At 35.5% G+C, this 17,536-nt stretch overlaps 1 protein-coding gene across 6 annotated transcripts in view; it reads right to left on the minus strand.

Moving 5' to 3' along the window:
* The window catches only part of LOC127875152 (reticulon-1-A-like), a 49,212-nt gene that overhangs the window by 12,762 nt on the left and 18,914 nt on the right, over window positions 1-17,536 (minus strand). For 4 of the 6 annotated variants that reach the window (XM_052419993.1, XM_052419991.1, XM_052419990.1 and 1 more), the window contains 3 exons: window positions 14,340-14,411; window positions 7,182-9,950; window positions 207-414 (listed from right to left, as the gene is read on the minus strand). In XM_052419993.1, coding sequence (XP_052275953.1) covers window positions 207-414; window positions 7,182-9,950; window positions 14,340-14,411 — 3,049 coding nt within the window. Of the gene's footprint in view, window positions 1-206; window positions 415-7,181; window positions 9,951-12,760; window positions 12,821-14,339; window positions 14,412-17,536 lie in introns of all 6 variants that reach the window. The other 2 variants (XM_052419994.1, XM_052419995.1) reach the window with 2 other exon arrangements.

Here is a 17,536-nt window from a genome sequence, read left to right on the forward strand (position 1 = left end):
ACGGCCCCAGGACATTTTAAGCACATGCATTCAGCCCAATTTTCCCACAGCAAGGCTAAAATTAAAAGTGAAGGTGATAGAAATGGTCCTTCTTTCCACACCGACTCTTAAGAGCAGCATCCTGTTAGGTTTTGTAGTTCTAGATATTGCCTAAATCTATACAGCCATTTGGCTTTGAAGTTTTAGAGGACGAGTATCATGTTTACTTGAACGGGTGTCCGTCGTTGGTCTTCTGGACGGCCTGCATGACGTTCTTGTAGACACGGAAGCTGAGTGTGACAGTGAGCACGGCAAGGGAGAGGTAGGCCAGCACACTGAGGATCGTGCAGCACATCAGCGACAGCAGCACACACACCATGCTACCGAACACGAGCCCCGTGCGCTTCACATCGCGCCAGTAGATCAGCTGCAGCACTGCAATGACAATCATGAGATGAGTAAGTGAATGGTTTATTAGCGTTTTGGTTGTTATACCAAGAAAATCCCAGCACTGGATTGGGAATCATTAGAGCCTCGTACTGAGAAAAAGTCCCAGATAAGCCGTCACACAGGCTCATCTGGGACGACACTTTATGCCTAAACCTTTATACGTAAAAATACCATACAAGCGGAAAGTGTTGTCCTTGATTAGTCTGTGCAGACTGCGCAGGCTATTTAGGGAGGACAAGCACATGCATTAAACCCAGTTTTCCCAGAATGTGGCACATGTGAACCTAATTGGTTTAGTAGTAGCATTTTGGTTGCAATAACAAGAAAGTTACAGCACTGAAATGATAAGACATGCTGGTGAACTCTTAAATGCTTGCAGTAATCAAAAGCAGTAACTGAGCTTGCAGTGTTTGGTGAGTATCTAACCAGAAATAGTGGTGATTGCATTGTTGAAACTATTTTAAAGGCCTAACTTGAAAAAGAACAAACAATTTTTCTTTGTGGTCTACAAAAACATAAATAACACAATGCAATCATGCAAGCAAGTATCATTATTGTATCAAATCATGCACTCCAACGCCAAAATGCAGGCCTTTTAAGTATTCAAAGTGTTTTGAGTCTTTTCCCTCAACAGTTACAACATATTTCCATGAAATCAAAGTTCAAATTAAAAATAGAACTAAACGATCATGTGTCTGAAACAGTCAACCTGATGAACAATAATATGGTACAGCTGTACTTGCTAAACAACATTAGCATTTTGTTTTGACACTGAAACCCTATTATTGATGTTTATTACAATTAGCAAGAACCTTGCACAAAGATAAATACATACTTGCATTAATTAGTATCCTATGTCAGGTAAAATGTTCATTCAGGTCTTGCCAAACCAACATAAATGCAGTGATTGGCAATGCAATTATTGATCAGAATAGGCTGATTGTAAGACAGGGCTAAAACACATTATTGGAAATTTTAAACTGTCTTTGATAATTCTATAAACTAAAGAAAATGTTGCATTTTGCATTTTGATGATGGTGCATTATATAACTAGTAAAACCAAACCAACTCATATTATGCCCATCAATAAGGTCAAATATAGTAAATGTACGATTAAATATTTAAGTATGATTCAGCAGGACTTCAAAGGTCATTCTGGTTGCTATAGTAGCAGGGAAAATAACTGTGTGAGTTGTAACCTTTGAGCTGTAACCATTGAGTCATAATGATGACACATTAGCTCTGCAGAGTCTCTGTCCCCAGCCTAGATTATAGATATCTGTTATACAGGAATATAGTAGACTGACTGTGCTACTGAAGTGTGATGTGCTTGCATAGACTAAAGTCTGGCCTGGTAAGGATTGAACAACAACACATCTATTGTGCCCATTGCATGTATTGCAAACACAAAGAGGTCTAAAATGAAAGATCAAGCAAGAATTGTAAACCATGTTATGAATGACTATTTAATTATTTGCTAGTCATCTGACAAGCATGGAAAGGCTGTAGATGAGTATTCTTTGTTTAGTGGTTTGAACATATTTTGTACGGATATTATTGAACTGTTTTCCAATCTTATACTTCTAACTAAAATCAAGATATCATAACAAAAAATCAACTATTACAGAAGCTATATGCTCAGATATTCTCTGAAAATAGCCACTAAGGCACCCAAAAATTTACATGCCAAAACAAGACATCCAACACAGTAGGGATGAATAGAAACAACATCATAACACTGTATCTGAGAACTGTAAACTAACAAACTTAGTTCCATTTACCTACCAGATGTTACATACCAAATGTGAAGAGATATATTATTAAGATTGTGTATCAAATAACTGATATGTTTTTGAACCTCATGGGGTGACTTATGTTGTATGAAACAGCTCCAAAACAAACATGTAAAATTAGATTCTTAAAATGTATATACAGGGATAGAAACTAACGTTTTACAATTGGTTGCCCGTGTGGGCAACCATCTGTAGTATTTTGGTTGCCCAGCTAAAGACTAACGAGCCAAGTACGATGTACATGTAGAGTCATGTCTATATAAAATAATAAGACTTTCTTTAAATTAAATAAAAGATAACTAAACAACAACATTGCTTAATTTACAAACTTTATGTGTATTATGTCCTCATAGAAGTCTGAGTTAAATCATTTCATTGGCTTTGATAAATGAATTTTAATAAACTAAATTATTAACTCACAGTCGCCAATTTCATTAAGTGTTTAATTGCACTGAATTGTTTCTTGCTTAAAAAGCAAGTTGCCCAGCCGGACTACTCACTTTTGAATTTGAGTTGCCCAGGCCAAAATGTACTGGCCCGGGCTCAAGGGCAACCACTAATTTCCATCCTTGATATATGTTCCACTTTTCGAATTGTGTTGTTGCTTTTATCATCATTGTCAGCATCTTTATCATCAGCATCATCATCACCATCATAGTCATAACATTAACACCATAATAATCAACAACAACAATTTCATCAGCTCTGTGATAGCAGCAAACTTGTTTAATGCATGCTACTTTAAAGTATTAGCATAAAATACATATATAGCAATACTTTGTATTGCTTTCCTGCAAAACTTTGCCTAATACCATTCTTTATTTGAGCTGTGATCTGAGAAAACGGGGCGAAATGCATGAGCTTTTAGAGCGTACAGGCTAATCATTGACGACACTTTCACCTTTTAAAGGGCAACAGATAAGGTTCGTTTTATAGTATTTTTTTCAAGGAAGTCTCTCCTTAGTGCAATCTGGCTTATCTGGACTGACACTGTACGCACATGCATTACACCCCATTTTTCCACATAGAAGATCATTAACATTTTACACATTGGTTTGCACTGAGCTACCAATATCAATTTTCCAGCCCATTGTTGATGTAAGTGGGAACATGTTAAATATCATATACAATAAGGAACTTATATGTATAATTATACATTTTGTCAATTGCAGGGAAGTTAATGCAGAGGTGTCTGCAACATATGATAAAGGCCAGTCAGCATTTAACAACATAACATTCCATGCATGTTAACAAATTTGACATGCAAAGCTGTTGTTGAAAACAAAACATGAAAGAAGATGTTACAAGAACACTTATTATTTATAAAAGGTCACAAACTGGTAGATCTTAATGCACATTATATTTACACAAATCAGTATTAAAATGAATACCGAAAAGTAAGAAAACTGTTTAAACATACTCACATTATCACACTAGCAAATGCATAATTTAAAGAATAATCAGATGATTGCTAGTATTCATGATAACTCTTTATAACACAAAAAGCTACATACATATACAGTCGATTGGTGTATAACGGATAGCTAAGGACTTCGAGTATCATTTCAACGTAAACACCATGCATTCAGTAATTAAACCATTAAACCTAGATAGACACACGTCTTACCTATTGAAACATGACAGCGGTTTTAAATTTCCAAAAAAGGTTATTTGTTTACAGCGCAAATTTCATGGTACACTGATTCAGCCATTACCGGATCGCTTAGGTCTTTATCGGATTACATGTGTATCGTGTTATTTCTTGAAATTTGACACAGCATTTGTTAAAAATAATTGCAATATATGTACATTTCCAGAAAGGAAATTCATTTCTGCGTTTAATAAGACCAAGTTCATGGAAATCGCTGCACAATTGATGAAGTAATGGCTGTTCAAAGCGATGCACCCTATATTCGGGTCATTTTGAGTTGAATCTATATATAGATTTGATATTGGAAAATATGTTTTCAGAGATTTCGATTTTCGTTATAATTTGATTATTTTTCATTAAAAATGATGTTTTCACTTATTAATATCATAGCCACATGCTAACCACATCTGTATTGGACAACTTCAATTGAGTTTATATTTATTTTGAGACAATCCCCACATTCCTGAATGTGGGTCACCACATGTCCGTTATTCCCTAAATCCCGAGTTGCAGCTTTCATGCTTATTTTATATGGTACGCATCAATCTGGTTTCTGAGCATTCTTACTTTTGTAAAGGACACATAATACTAAAATATTACATCAATGAACATTATGTTTACCAAACAAAATCTGCAAAATTCAAGAAACCATTCGTCTGCACTTTTCCTGTCGTCACAAAAACGGTGCGTACAAAACGTGACCATGTTTTGCTTTCGAAAAAAGAAACAGTTGTAAACATTGACACACATCAACAAAAACATGAATCGACTTAACAATGAAAGGCTTTTTGTATTCAATTCATAGAAAACTATAAATCTTAACATAAATAAAAGTATTTTGCAAAAAACGTTTAAGCTATCCGTTACTCACTAAAATCCGCTATACACCAATCGACTGTATTTTACATTCATATACAAGTGTGAATAAAAAAACAAATCATTACGATATGTATGATTAAAATGCTTTTATTCAAGCAACACAGAAACAATTATGTGTATAATAAATACTTAAGACAGCAAGGAGAATATTTAGTTATTAACTATTATATGATCTGGTCTGTGGGAAAACTGGGTCAAATGCATGTGAGTAAATTATCTTCCCAGATAAGCCTGCACTTGGCAAAGGGACAACACTTTCTGCATTCATGGAATTTTGTGTATAAAAAGGACATCTCTTTTAAACGAAAATCCAGTCTAGACAAAAACGGACTGTCTTGACTGCACAGGCTATCTGGAACTAAACTTAACACACATTTATTACACCAGGTTTTCCCAGAGCACTGTTAACCCTCTAGCACTTAGATATGTATTTTGACATGTTTGTAGTCTCTTAGAAAGTTTTATTTAATTGAAAAAATTTCTTACTAGATTCAAGTTTTAAAGGCTACATTTCCAACCCTAAGATACTGATGACCAGCAAACAGCATAAAACCTGAACAGACTGCGAGTTACCCGCAGGCTGTTCTGGTTTTATGCTGTTTGCACATAGCAATTTTAACTTTGCCTCTGAGTGGGAAAAGGGTTAATATAAACAAGACTATTGCCAAGCAATATAGTCCCCTACCGGCTCCCCTATTGTCAGAAATTCCACCATTGTCAGATTTTTTTTATTTGTTGCCATAGCAACCAGAATTTTTGACGTAGGAACAAAATGAAATGACGTGCATAATGTCCATATTGCCATCTATCCATGTTTCAAGTTTAATGAAAAAATATTATGAACTTTAAAGTTATCGCCGGATCAAGAAAACCAACATTTTCAGCAGTATTTCTAGTCTATTTGTTGCCATAGCAACCAGAATTTTTGACATAGGAACAAAATGAAATGACGTGCATAATGTCCATATTGCCATCTATCCATGTTTCAAGTTTCATGAAAAAATATTAAGAACTTTTAAAGTTATCGCAGGATCCAGAAAAGTGTGACTGACTGACAGACAGACAGAGCGCAAAACATAAGTCTCCTCCAGTGAAACCGGTAGGGGACAATTAGGCCATTACAGGCATGCTTCTTGTACTCAGCATATGGTCCGTAAGCAGGTCAATCAATCATGACAGGCCTGTGGCATGTCCAATACATCCACCATTCAAGATTTATGCAATAATCAATATGGAAAAGGATCTAACTATAGGACATTTACTGTATGTTTGCTTGGAGCCACTGTCTTGGTTTGTTTAAGCATTAATTCTACTTTCTCCAGCTCATTTATGAAAGACAATGGAGTTAATTAAGAATACCACTAGTGTGATGGGTGTTCAACCTGCATTCAGGAGGCTGTACAGTAATTTCTGTAAATATGATCTTAATGAAAATATTTAATGCCTCTACCCTATTAAGGCAATTAGAGAATGAGTCAAAATGCGTTCACACAAAGTACTTAAGCTCAATCGAGTTTTACATTTCTAGTACCAGTGTTGTTGTTTTTTCATTAAAATTTGGGTCCAGTAGGAAGAACCATTCCTGAATGAAAAAGTATACATTTTTCCCTCGTGGGAACTTAAATTAGTTCATAATTCATAGTTTAGTTCTTAAAAATAGAATTTAGTTCATCTCCTATCCAGTTCTATAATTTCAACATTAGCAAATATACTATTGATATCACCTTTATTCTCAATTTTAAAGTATTTTTAGCAAAAATACAAAAAACTCAATTTACCCAATTTATTAAAAACCACATGATTTATCCCATTCAAAAGGGACCCCGCCCCATTCCCAAAATGGTAAAAAAAACAACTAAGTACACAATTATCAAACAAAGGTAGCCACCTTTGCATTCTTTTACAGCTACTGAAGACATAACATCCTACAATCATGCCACATGGTAACATTCCAAAGCTTACACCTCTTGTGTTTTACCATGCCATCATAAATGTGAATGCCAAAGCAAATCTCAGGAACCCATGTCATCAACTTCAAGAAATTATTCGTAATAAACTCACCTGGATAAAATTATCAATCAATAACTCATTTTCTTGAACTCTCTTTAATATTGAGAGCCTCAGACTCCTAGTTATGAACATGACAAACACATGTAATAGAAAGAATGTTTAGCAAACTTATTGATCCAGCTTAGCATTGCATAAAAATGTTTTCATGCAGTAAATTTGAATATTTGAATAAGATTGATGATTTATAATAGATACAAAAACTAATTTCTAAAACTTACTGGCATATGAATATCAATACAAATAACTTAAATATATCAGCATCAAAACATCTGCACATACGATGAACTTAGACACATGTACATGCCATTTCATAAGGGAGCATTACAGTACATTAAATCATTATAAAGCAACATAATTACCTTCTTCTATTGCTGTTTTGACTAACGCAGCTGCTTTTTCCTTGAGTAATGGATTTCGATGTCTATGTACTGATTCTATTGTTTTAGTAGGCACTGCAATATGTTTATCATTCATCATTTCAGTTCCATCGTTTTCCTCTTCCTTTACACACTCAAGCACTTCCCTAGCTTTACCCAAAATTACTTCTTCAATACCATGCTCAACCATATACTTATCAACACCACTATCATTAATGAAACATTCAGGTTGACTAAGTGAAGTTTCATTCAAAACGTGTTCTTCAAACTCTTTTACGTGCTTCTCTTTGGTTTCCACATCATTATCTGTCACATTTCCATACGCAGTAGAACATTCTGCAATATTATTTACATTGGATTCCATCACTTCCTTGACACATATTTCTTTACTATCCAATTCAGGCTCTAATGCTTCTTCTCTAATATCAGATTTCAAAGGATAATTTAATGAAAAAAATAGTTTATCCTTCTCACTGATTTGCGAAGAATTTGCATTAATTAAATCTTCATCCTTATCACTAATGCTTGCAAGAACAGAATCCAGTTTTGGTTGCTCAATTTCATGAATGATCATAGATTCAATGTCAGGCCTATGTTGTCTTGTAGGAGAAACATTGAACTTTTTAACTCTCATGGTAACATCTGATATATCTTCAAAAGTTTCTTTCAAAGCATCACTACAAATTTTGCTTTCTGTTTCTATTTGAGTAACTTCTGCAGACCCGGTGCTTTTGGTTTCAAGTGATATGTTCTCATCATCATGAATTACCATGGAATCATTGCTTCCAGAACTATCTGTCATTTCATTTTTCAAAGTCAATATTTCCTCATCATGAATGACCAATGAATCTTGTCGATCTCCACTATAACCTGAAGTATCAAATTCGTTTCCAACTTCATAATCATTAGTTCTTTGCTTCTTTCTTAAAACAACTTCAGATTCATCAGAAACATCAGTCTCCAAATGTTGATCACTGTCATTGCTAGAATACTGTATTTGGACATAACTTCGCTGAGGACATGCTTCATTCATAACTGCAGATTCCAGTTCTGTTACAGTTTCGATTTCTGAAACAGACTTAGGTACGTCTTTCATAGCATCAACCGTAAAATCTGGTTGAAAGACAATATCTTTGATTTCATTAGCCACACTTATCTCACCTTTAGCAGTTAAGCTGCCAAAAACATCCTTCAAATCTTGAACAACTTCTTTTTCCAAATCAACAGAATTGTCCCCATCTTCATTAGTAAGAGACACATGTTCGGTTTCTTCGTCATCATCAGCATAAGGTATATTTTCTATTTTATTGTGTTCAAGTTCAACATCAACATCTTTGAGTCTCTGATCAATATCTTCTGAATCATTCAGCTCCTCACTAAGCTCTACCGAAACCCTTTCAATAATTGGTGAATCTGGATCATAAATTATCATGTTGGTGGGTTTGTGAAATGAAACATGCAAGTATTCCCCTGTTATAGCACTTTTGTTGGCAGGATCACTAAGAGCAGACTTGCAGTATTCCACAGGTGTATCATGAATAACTTCTATTTTCTCAGACATCTCAGCAGGCTCATCATCAGAAATATTACGTACAGGATAGAGGCTTGGATAAAATATTCTTTCGTTGTTATTATCTTGTACCAATTCCTCAACATCATGGATAAGGCTTGTCACTTCACTTCTCAAATTATTCAGTTCAGTATCATCAGATTTGCTTTCAGCAACTGTATCTTTCTCAACAAATTCATATCCAGGTAAAGTATCTTCAGAAATTCTATAGTCATCCATCTCGTGTGAATGTTCCTTATCTTCGTAAACAGGAGAGGGATTCCATTGACCAACATTTTCTTCATCGTCATCTGTTACATCACTATCTGTAAGTGCTACTTCATTCCCTGATGAGCCATCTGTGGAGTCATTTGAAGAAAAACTTGCATCATTATCATGATCATCCATCCTTTCTTCTTTCCTTCCATCATCAAGTTTCCATGAAGGTGATCCGAAGTCATTATGATTCATCGAAAAAGGGGGCATCTCAGCACGATCCATACTTGTGTCATTATCTATGTCTTCATCTTTGGTAAGTTTATCAAAAATACTGTCCATTTCTTGAGCACTCATCCCAACATTACCAACTGCCATACTTGTGTCAATATCTACATCTTCATCTTTGGTAAGTTTATCGAAAATACTGTCCAGTACCTGAGAACTTATCCCAACATTACCGCCAGTCATACATGTGTCACTATCAATATCTTCATCTTTGGTAAGTTTATCAAAAATACTGTTCATTTCCTGAGCACTTATCCCAACATTACCAACTGTAAGCTCTTGACTGGACATGGCTGATTTACTCTCATCATCCACATCTTTAGGGTCACTGCAAATGTTGTCATGGTCATCTACACCTTGTTTAGCAACGCCTTCGGAATCAAGCTTATCATCCATGTCTTCTAAATTTGAAACAGATTCACGTTGAGAATCACTAATTTGGGCAGAGTCTTTACTTAGGTCCATCAAAGTCTCAGTTTCTTTCCTTAGCAAGTCCAAACCATCTACATGACAACTTAACTTCTTTGTTTTTGATACCTCTATTTCCAAACTAGACTCACATGAAGAATCACTGCTTTCAATATCGGAACTTTCAGCTGAACTACTATATTCGTTGTCTGATGAACTTATAATAGAGTCAGAATCATCTTCACTCGTTAAATCCTTGTTCGAGATGTAATTGGGCTGTGTTTCACTGGCTAGTAAAAAACAACTACAACTGCTAACACTCTCAACATTTGTTTGCCAATAATTGCTGAGATGTTCTTATTACTTCAAGAAAATTATATTCTGCTAAACTTACAAGAAATATTCCGTAATGGAAACACAAATTTTCTTTATTGATTAACAAATTCCCCTTACAACGCATATTATCACTCAACTGTTTCTATAAGTATTATGTATATCAAATGCACATTCCATAAACGCTTAATCTACCACATGCTTCTATCCAGGCCAGCACTTGTACACTCTTTTCTTATCTGTGTACACGAGCAGTATTTTTATGTCCTGTCATTAAAAACATTTCATCTGCTACCATAAACTGTCCAATAAACTAGCCTTGGGAAGACATTTAATTTCCCTCTTTCTCAGCAGCCTTAATCCTGCACACTTCAAACTACTTTCTAAATTCTTTGTTAGCTTAGTAACACATAGAAGTCATAGCCTATTTATAGAAATCATTTAACATCATCTTCTCTGAACAAATACAAAGAAAATCCAATGTGCATCACAACACCATTAGAATTTGGTAAGTTATCTTAGAAAGATTGAGTATATATTTTTCACAGATTATTGATCTCGCCACACTTGCACAAACAATAATTAAGTATAAGCATGTAACATTTTTGCTCACAGTGTGAACTGTAGGATGATTTTCTATTTCATCCCACACCAATAACTATTTGCTCTTTCCTGCCTGATACACATATAGGAATGTGTTTGAAAAGACCTAAAGCCAGACAGCCATAAATATATGTTAGTTAGAAGACCACATGCACATTCCTTCATTCATACAGCTGTTTTCACTTCCTCCACCTAACTGTACAACAATATACCCAAGGTACATGTACAGTACACACAGGATTTCATATACATACAAATTATCCCATTAACCCAATATACCTGGGGGCTGAAAACAATCAAATCGGTTTATGGGTCTGGGTCTTTGGCTATGTAAACAGGCATAATGTTAAACCTGATTAATGTTAGATGGGTACATATTCAGTTTGAATAAACATTTTTTTAAAGCAATTCTAAATATTATTTGATTCTTTTTGTGCATAGTATTTTGTTATTTTAAGTAGTTATTACTATTGATTAAAACATTTTGGAATTTATAATCATCTTGGTGTGGTTTACTCGGGATAAGCAGGTAAGAATGTCACAACCACACAACCACACAGCGGGCTGGGATTGTCACTTAAAAAATCCTTGAAACAGGACAAAATATACACTTCACAAGTGGGTGTACCATACTAATCAATTAAATGAATGGCTGAATTGTGTTGCAGGCATAGTACATGTCTAGTGTCACTGGATGACATACTTGTGACTTCCCTGCGTAATGACCGTAATGTGCGACCGTGTCAACTTTCAAAATGCCAGATTCGTCATTTAAGCCTTCATTCATTTGTGTAATCCAATGCCCTCATCATCATAGCAATATTCAAATTAGTGTTGTGCGGTACAAACTGTTCCATCAACAATTCAGTTTTCCTACAAAAGCTACAAACTTTAAATAATGCCCACATGCCTTTTTCAGATTAACGTATTTAAACTGTTTTAAAGATTGGGACATATTTTAATTGTGTCGTTAAAATCCTTAAATTGTTAGATTTAAACATGCAAACTCTAGAGCTCCATCATACAATTTGTAAAAAGGATTAAAAGAAACAAGAGGGCCTGAAAGGCCCAAGGTATCCCCTGCAACATATGCTTTGTTTGAGGATGGGTGCAAATTGGACGGATGAACATAATGATAGATGGACGGACGGAGGACAATAACACAAATGATATCTGCCAAAGCACTTCCAAGATATGGCTCCGGACACAAAAGTGCCGGACAGACAGCCGGACGGACGGACAACGCCAAAACAATATCCCTCCGCCTCTGGCGCGGGAATATATTCATACCAAGTTTCAAAGAAATCCGCCAAAGCGCTTCCAAGATATGGCTCCTGACACAAAAATGCCTATAGTAAAAAGCATTTTTTCAAGATACAAAGGGCCATAAGTCTGTTTTTAATAGATGGTGTACAATGCCATTTGGCGTGCATCATCCTCTTATGCATATATATACTCATACCAAGTTTAAATGAAATCCGCCAAAGCACTTCCAAGATATGGCTCCGGACACAAAAGTGCCTATAGTAAAAAGCTTTTTTTCAAGATACAAAGGGCCATAAGTCTGTTTTTAACAGATGGTGTACAATGCCATTTGGCGTGCATCATCCTCTTATGCATATATATACTCATGCCAAGTTTCAATGAAATCCGCCAAAGAACTTCCAAGATATGGCTCCGGACACTAAAAAGCATTTTTTCAAGATACAAAGGGCCATAAGTCTGTTTTTAACAGATGGTGTACAATGCCATTTGGCGTGCATCATCCTCTTATGCATATATATACTCATACCAAGTTTAAATGAAATCCACCAAAGAACTTCCAAAATATGTTTCCGGACACAAAAGTGCTGGACGGACGGATGGACGGACGGCCGGACAGCCGGACGGACGGACAACGCCAAAACAATATCCCTCCGCCTCTGGCGGGGGATAAAAAGTTTGTCCCTATCAGCGCTTGACCAGTGTACATATGTATATGCATATGTACACAAACTTTAACATTCCAACACTCACGCTGACGCCGGGGTGAGTAGGATAGCTCCACTATATATATTTCATATATAATAGTCGAGCTAAAAAACAAACATCCCCCCCCTCTGAAAATCCAAACTTTAAAACTTTATAATTAAATCAATTTCAAACAAAACTGTATTTTCATTACAAGTCTTAGTTGAAAGTGTCATTTCTCTCTCTGATGTGCACTGTTCTGTTATTTTTTCATCTGTCACAAAAAAATAAGAAAAATTCTGACAATCAGTGAACATGTTTCTTTTAAATAATGGTTTGAAATCATCAACACGATTATTTTTTCATGAATAACTTTTATTGACACATCAAACCCTTCTATTTCTTCAACTACATTGATGATTAATAATTGGTTAGGACATTCATTACTAGTGCCATATAGAGCTGTAACGATTCGATTCGATGCATCAAAAAACCGGTTCAACCTAACTGATTCGATTTCGATACCAATACAGCCAATTTCGATTCGATTCACTGCAATCCCGATTGATCCGCATTTTAAACCTTATTTTCTAAATCCGTTGTCTAAACGTTCTTGTGATTTGTAATACGTCTTGTGATTGGTCAATAGCCAATATGGCATCCAATTAATGAATGAATAACATGCTGAGCATTATATCAGCCATCCGGTAAAATGGCTTCTTCATCCGTGCTGAAAGAAGCAACGTCCAAATTAAAATCAAATTTATGGGAACATTTCGGGTTTCGCAAAGGTTCTGATGCAAAGGCAACTGTCAAAACAACGTGTTTTGTTGACGTAAGTTATTCTAAATCTGGAAGCACTATAAATTTGAGGCAACATTTAAAGAGAAAATACTCGGTTTATATTTCAGATGTGATACATTGTGCCTTTTATGTTATTTAAGAATAACTCAACTTTTTTGTTCAATAAATTTGTTACTTATAAAACAATGTTGCGTTTTTAAATTGTATTAAAAAAATTTAAACACTTAAAATGTACAACATTATAAGTTAAAAACAAACACCAAACATATTAATTCATGCCCTGGACAAACCAAACAGGAAATAGTTTGCAAAATAAGCAGCAAATAATTTAATTTGAATCGAATCAAAAATAATCGAAGCGGACCATTTGGTATTGAAATCGAATCAAATCGAATGATGGGTGAATCGTTACAGCTGTAATGCCATATACAATATAAATCTTCAATAATAATAAAATACTATGTTGATGTTAAATTTTGTAATAAAACCTTATGCTCAACATACAAAGGCTATATAAATAATACAAAATAGAACAAAACAAAACAAATATACAAAAAAACAAAAACAAAATAACGCAGAAAAAAAATGACAGTCAACTTCTATAAGCCACATGCAGCCAAGGAAGTTCCAAACCAGCCTGCGCATCTGCGCAGTCTAGTCAGAAGCTACCATATCTGCTCATGAGACCACAAAACCAATAAAAAAATGTTAAATAATTTTTAAGTACAGTTACTGCCTTACTGGTAACACAATCATGCTTGATTCCGAATAGATTAGTAACATAAGTACATTTACATACTCTGGAATTATTTTTTATTAAATAAGTTTATGATCATTGTGAAGTCAACATGCTTCAAACAAGTATTTGATGGTTTATTAGATAAATATTATATAATTATATAAATCAGATGCGCTGACTTTTGCACACCTGTCATGCTATACACATACTGCATGTAGCTACAAGCATGGCATGACACAGGAATATTTACCTCCACTTTCCGACCCCTCGATGGGTTTTTGGAGGGTCAAAGGCTCAGGCTGGTCAGACATGCTACTCATGTCTGTGAAATTCATCAAATATACAAGTTTTGTAACCGAAATCAATTGCTGTATATAACAAAATGTAACTAGAAATGGCGCGGCAGAGGCCGATGCGTATCCCCACGCCGCATGTTCGACCCAGGGGAGCCCCAGGGTTGGTAATGGGACCATGCATAGTTGAGATTGACCGTATTGTCATAAGAGAAGTTCAGTATTAATTAGTAGTGAATCGGTGTAGAAATGAAGAAATTATAGTAAAAGGCAATTTTGGGTGGGTGTGGCCTATCATACACAGTGAGCGGGGCGCCCCAGGGTTGGTAATGGGGCTATGCACAAATGAGATTGACCGTATTGTCATAAGAATAGTTCAGTATCAATTAGAAGTGAATCGGTGTAGAAATGAAGAAATTATAGTAAAAGCCAATTGTGTGTGGGTGTGGCCTATTTGAGCGGGGCGCCCCAGGGTTGGTAATTGGGCCATGCATAGTTGAGATTGACCATATTGTCATAAGAGAAGTTCAGTATCAATTAGAAGTGAATCGGTGTAGAAATGAAGAAGTTATAGTAAAAGGCAATTTTGGGTGGGTGTGGCCTATGTGGGTGAGGCGCCTCAGGATTGGTAATGAGGCCATGCATAGTTGAGATTGACCGTATTGTCATGCATAGTTGAGATCGACCATATTGTCATAGGAGAATTTCGATATCAATATGAAGTGAATCGGTGTAGAAATGAAAAAATTATAGTAAAAGGCAATTTTGGGTGGGTGTGGTCTATGTGGGCGGGGTGCCCCAGGGTTGGTAATGGGGCCATGCATAGTTGAGATTGACTGTATTGTCATAAGAAAGGTTCAGTATCAATTTGAGGTAAATCGGTGCATAAATGAAGACGTTAATGTAAAATAACATAAAAAATGAGTGAAAATCTCTGACCTTGCCCCGCCCCAACCCCCATAACTTTTGACCCAGGGGTCAGATCAAAATTCCAAATACTGCAGGGTCGCACATATGCTCATAGCTACCATGTGTGTAAGTTTCAAGGCTCTAGTGCTCATAGTGTAGGAGGAGATAGTGACCAGGACGGACAGACAGATGGACGGCGGAGATAACCACAATATTCCCACGCTTTTCAAAAAGCGTGGGGATAACAACGTAATAAACTAATCAATAAATGAACATAAATCAATTCATATCATATAATACCAGAATGATTAATGATATTAAAGTATGTGAACAAAACAATTTAAAAAGAATCAGCAAATTTTATACCACAGTAATGCAGAAATGATATTTTAAAACTTAAATAACAGTGTAACAGTCTGCACATGAAGACAAAACGCAAGTGAAACACGAACAACAATATTGATAAACATTCCAATCAACAGTCACAGTCAGTAAATATTTATAACTCACAAGGAACACGTAATTAAAAACATGTCCTTGATGCACAAGAATAATTCACACTTTCATATTTTCACAATTTCCTTCCAAAGCACATTTCACAATTTTCCAAACCCCACAGAGCTTATTACTAATCACACTGCATTTGAGAAACAGAGGTACTCAATCCTGGTAGATCTCGAAACTGTTCAGAAAAAAATCATGGCTTGCAATATAACAACCTGCCAAAAAACATCTTCCTCCAATGGGTGAGGATTAGATTTTGCAGAATCTTACATACACCTAAAAATATGCCTGCTATCTTTCTATACATCTCCAGGCTGTTTCTTCACATATTATATATAGACTAAGTGCCTTCAAAAACTGGGGAATATCACCACTTCTTACAAAAATCTGAATTGATTCATCCTTTAATGAAATAACACTAATATAAAGAACAATATACCAAATGGAGGTGTTTTTTATACACACAAAAATAAAGGATTAATCATCAGCCAAATTGGAACCAAAACATTGCAAAACCACTTTGAACACTTTACATTCCACTGTGAATCAGGAATAACTTCTATATATTGTATTTTTAAGTGTTGGATAATAAATATGCTATTATATGACCCGGAAAAGAAGTTCTTCCGTGTGAAAATTATCATTAACATGATAGTTCACACTTTCAACTCAATATTTTCAGGCCTCAAGATATTTCATTGCCATATGACATTCTTGGCACGAGTTCTGCGAGCAATAGAACACACATTTTTAACTGAATTCACCAACAGATCAATGAACATAACCAGACACCAAAAGGAACATATGAGTCGCGTTCTGAAAAAACTGGTCATAATGCATGTGTGTAAAGTGTTGTCCCAGATCAGCCTGTGCAGTCCGCACAGGCTAATCAGGGACGACACTTTCCGCTTTCATGACATTTTTCGTTTACACAAAGTCTCTTCATGGCAAAAATCCAATTTAAGCGGAATGTGTCATCCCTGATTAGCCTGTGCGGACTGCACAGGCTAATCTGGGACGACACTTTAAGCACATGCATTATGCCCAGTTTTCTCAGATCAAGGCTCATATAGAAATGTACCAATCTTTCATCTAATATGCGAAACAAACCAGTGGAACATATTACAGGAAAAACAACAGAAGAAGAAGCAAAGTTGAAGCAACAAGGCTTAATTCCTGAAGGCTTGAATACTCTTCTAATGAGACCAAACTGTATATTGTAAGCCTCATAGATGTGTTGGCCACAATCCAAACCATAAGTGTATGGATATTTTTTCGTCTTGAAAATGCATTTACTCAATATGGCGCATAGGGTAAAGTGCTAATTTCCTGAACAAGTATATAATATCAACTAAACAAATCTGTGAGAAAAGTTAAATTGTTGCACTCCAGTTGTTTTCCTGCAGCATATTTATTTACAAGTAAATTATAATATAAGTAAACCTAAGGGAGAACACTCCAGAAAATGCATGAATCAACCATGGGGGAGTAGTGAATTATTTATGTGGAAGTATTACACACCACTGAAAGTTGTTCATCCACTGGGCTATGTATATAGTCAAAAACTGTTTAAGCTTATACATAGACTTGGCAACTATTCCATTTATTGGCAAAATTCTTTTTAATTCTCTCTTTATAAAGTGGTTAGAAGAAATACAGCAGCAAATCCTTATTAATTCTACCAATATCTCAAAACAAGACGCCAAAGACTCACCTGAGACCTCAAAGAGCCAAGAACTTT

The sequence above is a fragment of the Dreissena polymorpha genome, chromosome 3 (genome assembly GCF_020536995.1).
Source record: "Dreissena polymorpha isolate Duluth1 chromosome 3, UMN_Dpol_1.0, whole genome shotgun sequence".
Classification (NCBI taxonomy): domain Eukaryota; kingdom Metazoa; phylum Mollusca; class Bivalvia; order Myida; family Dreissenidae; genus Dreissena; species Dreissena polymorpha.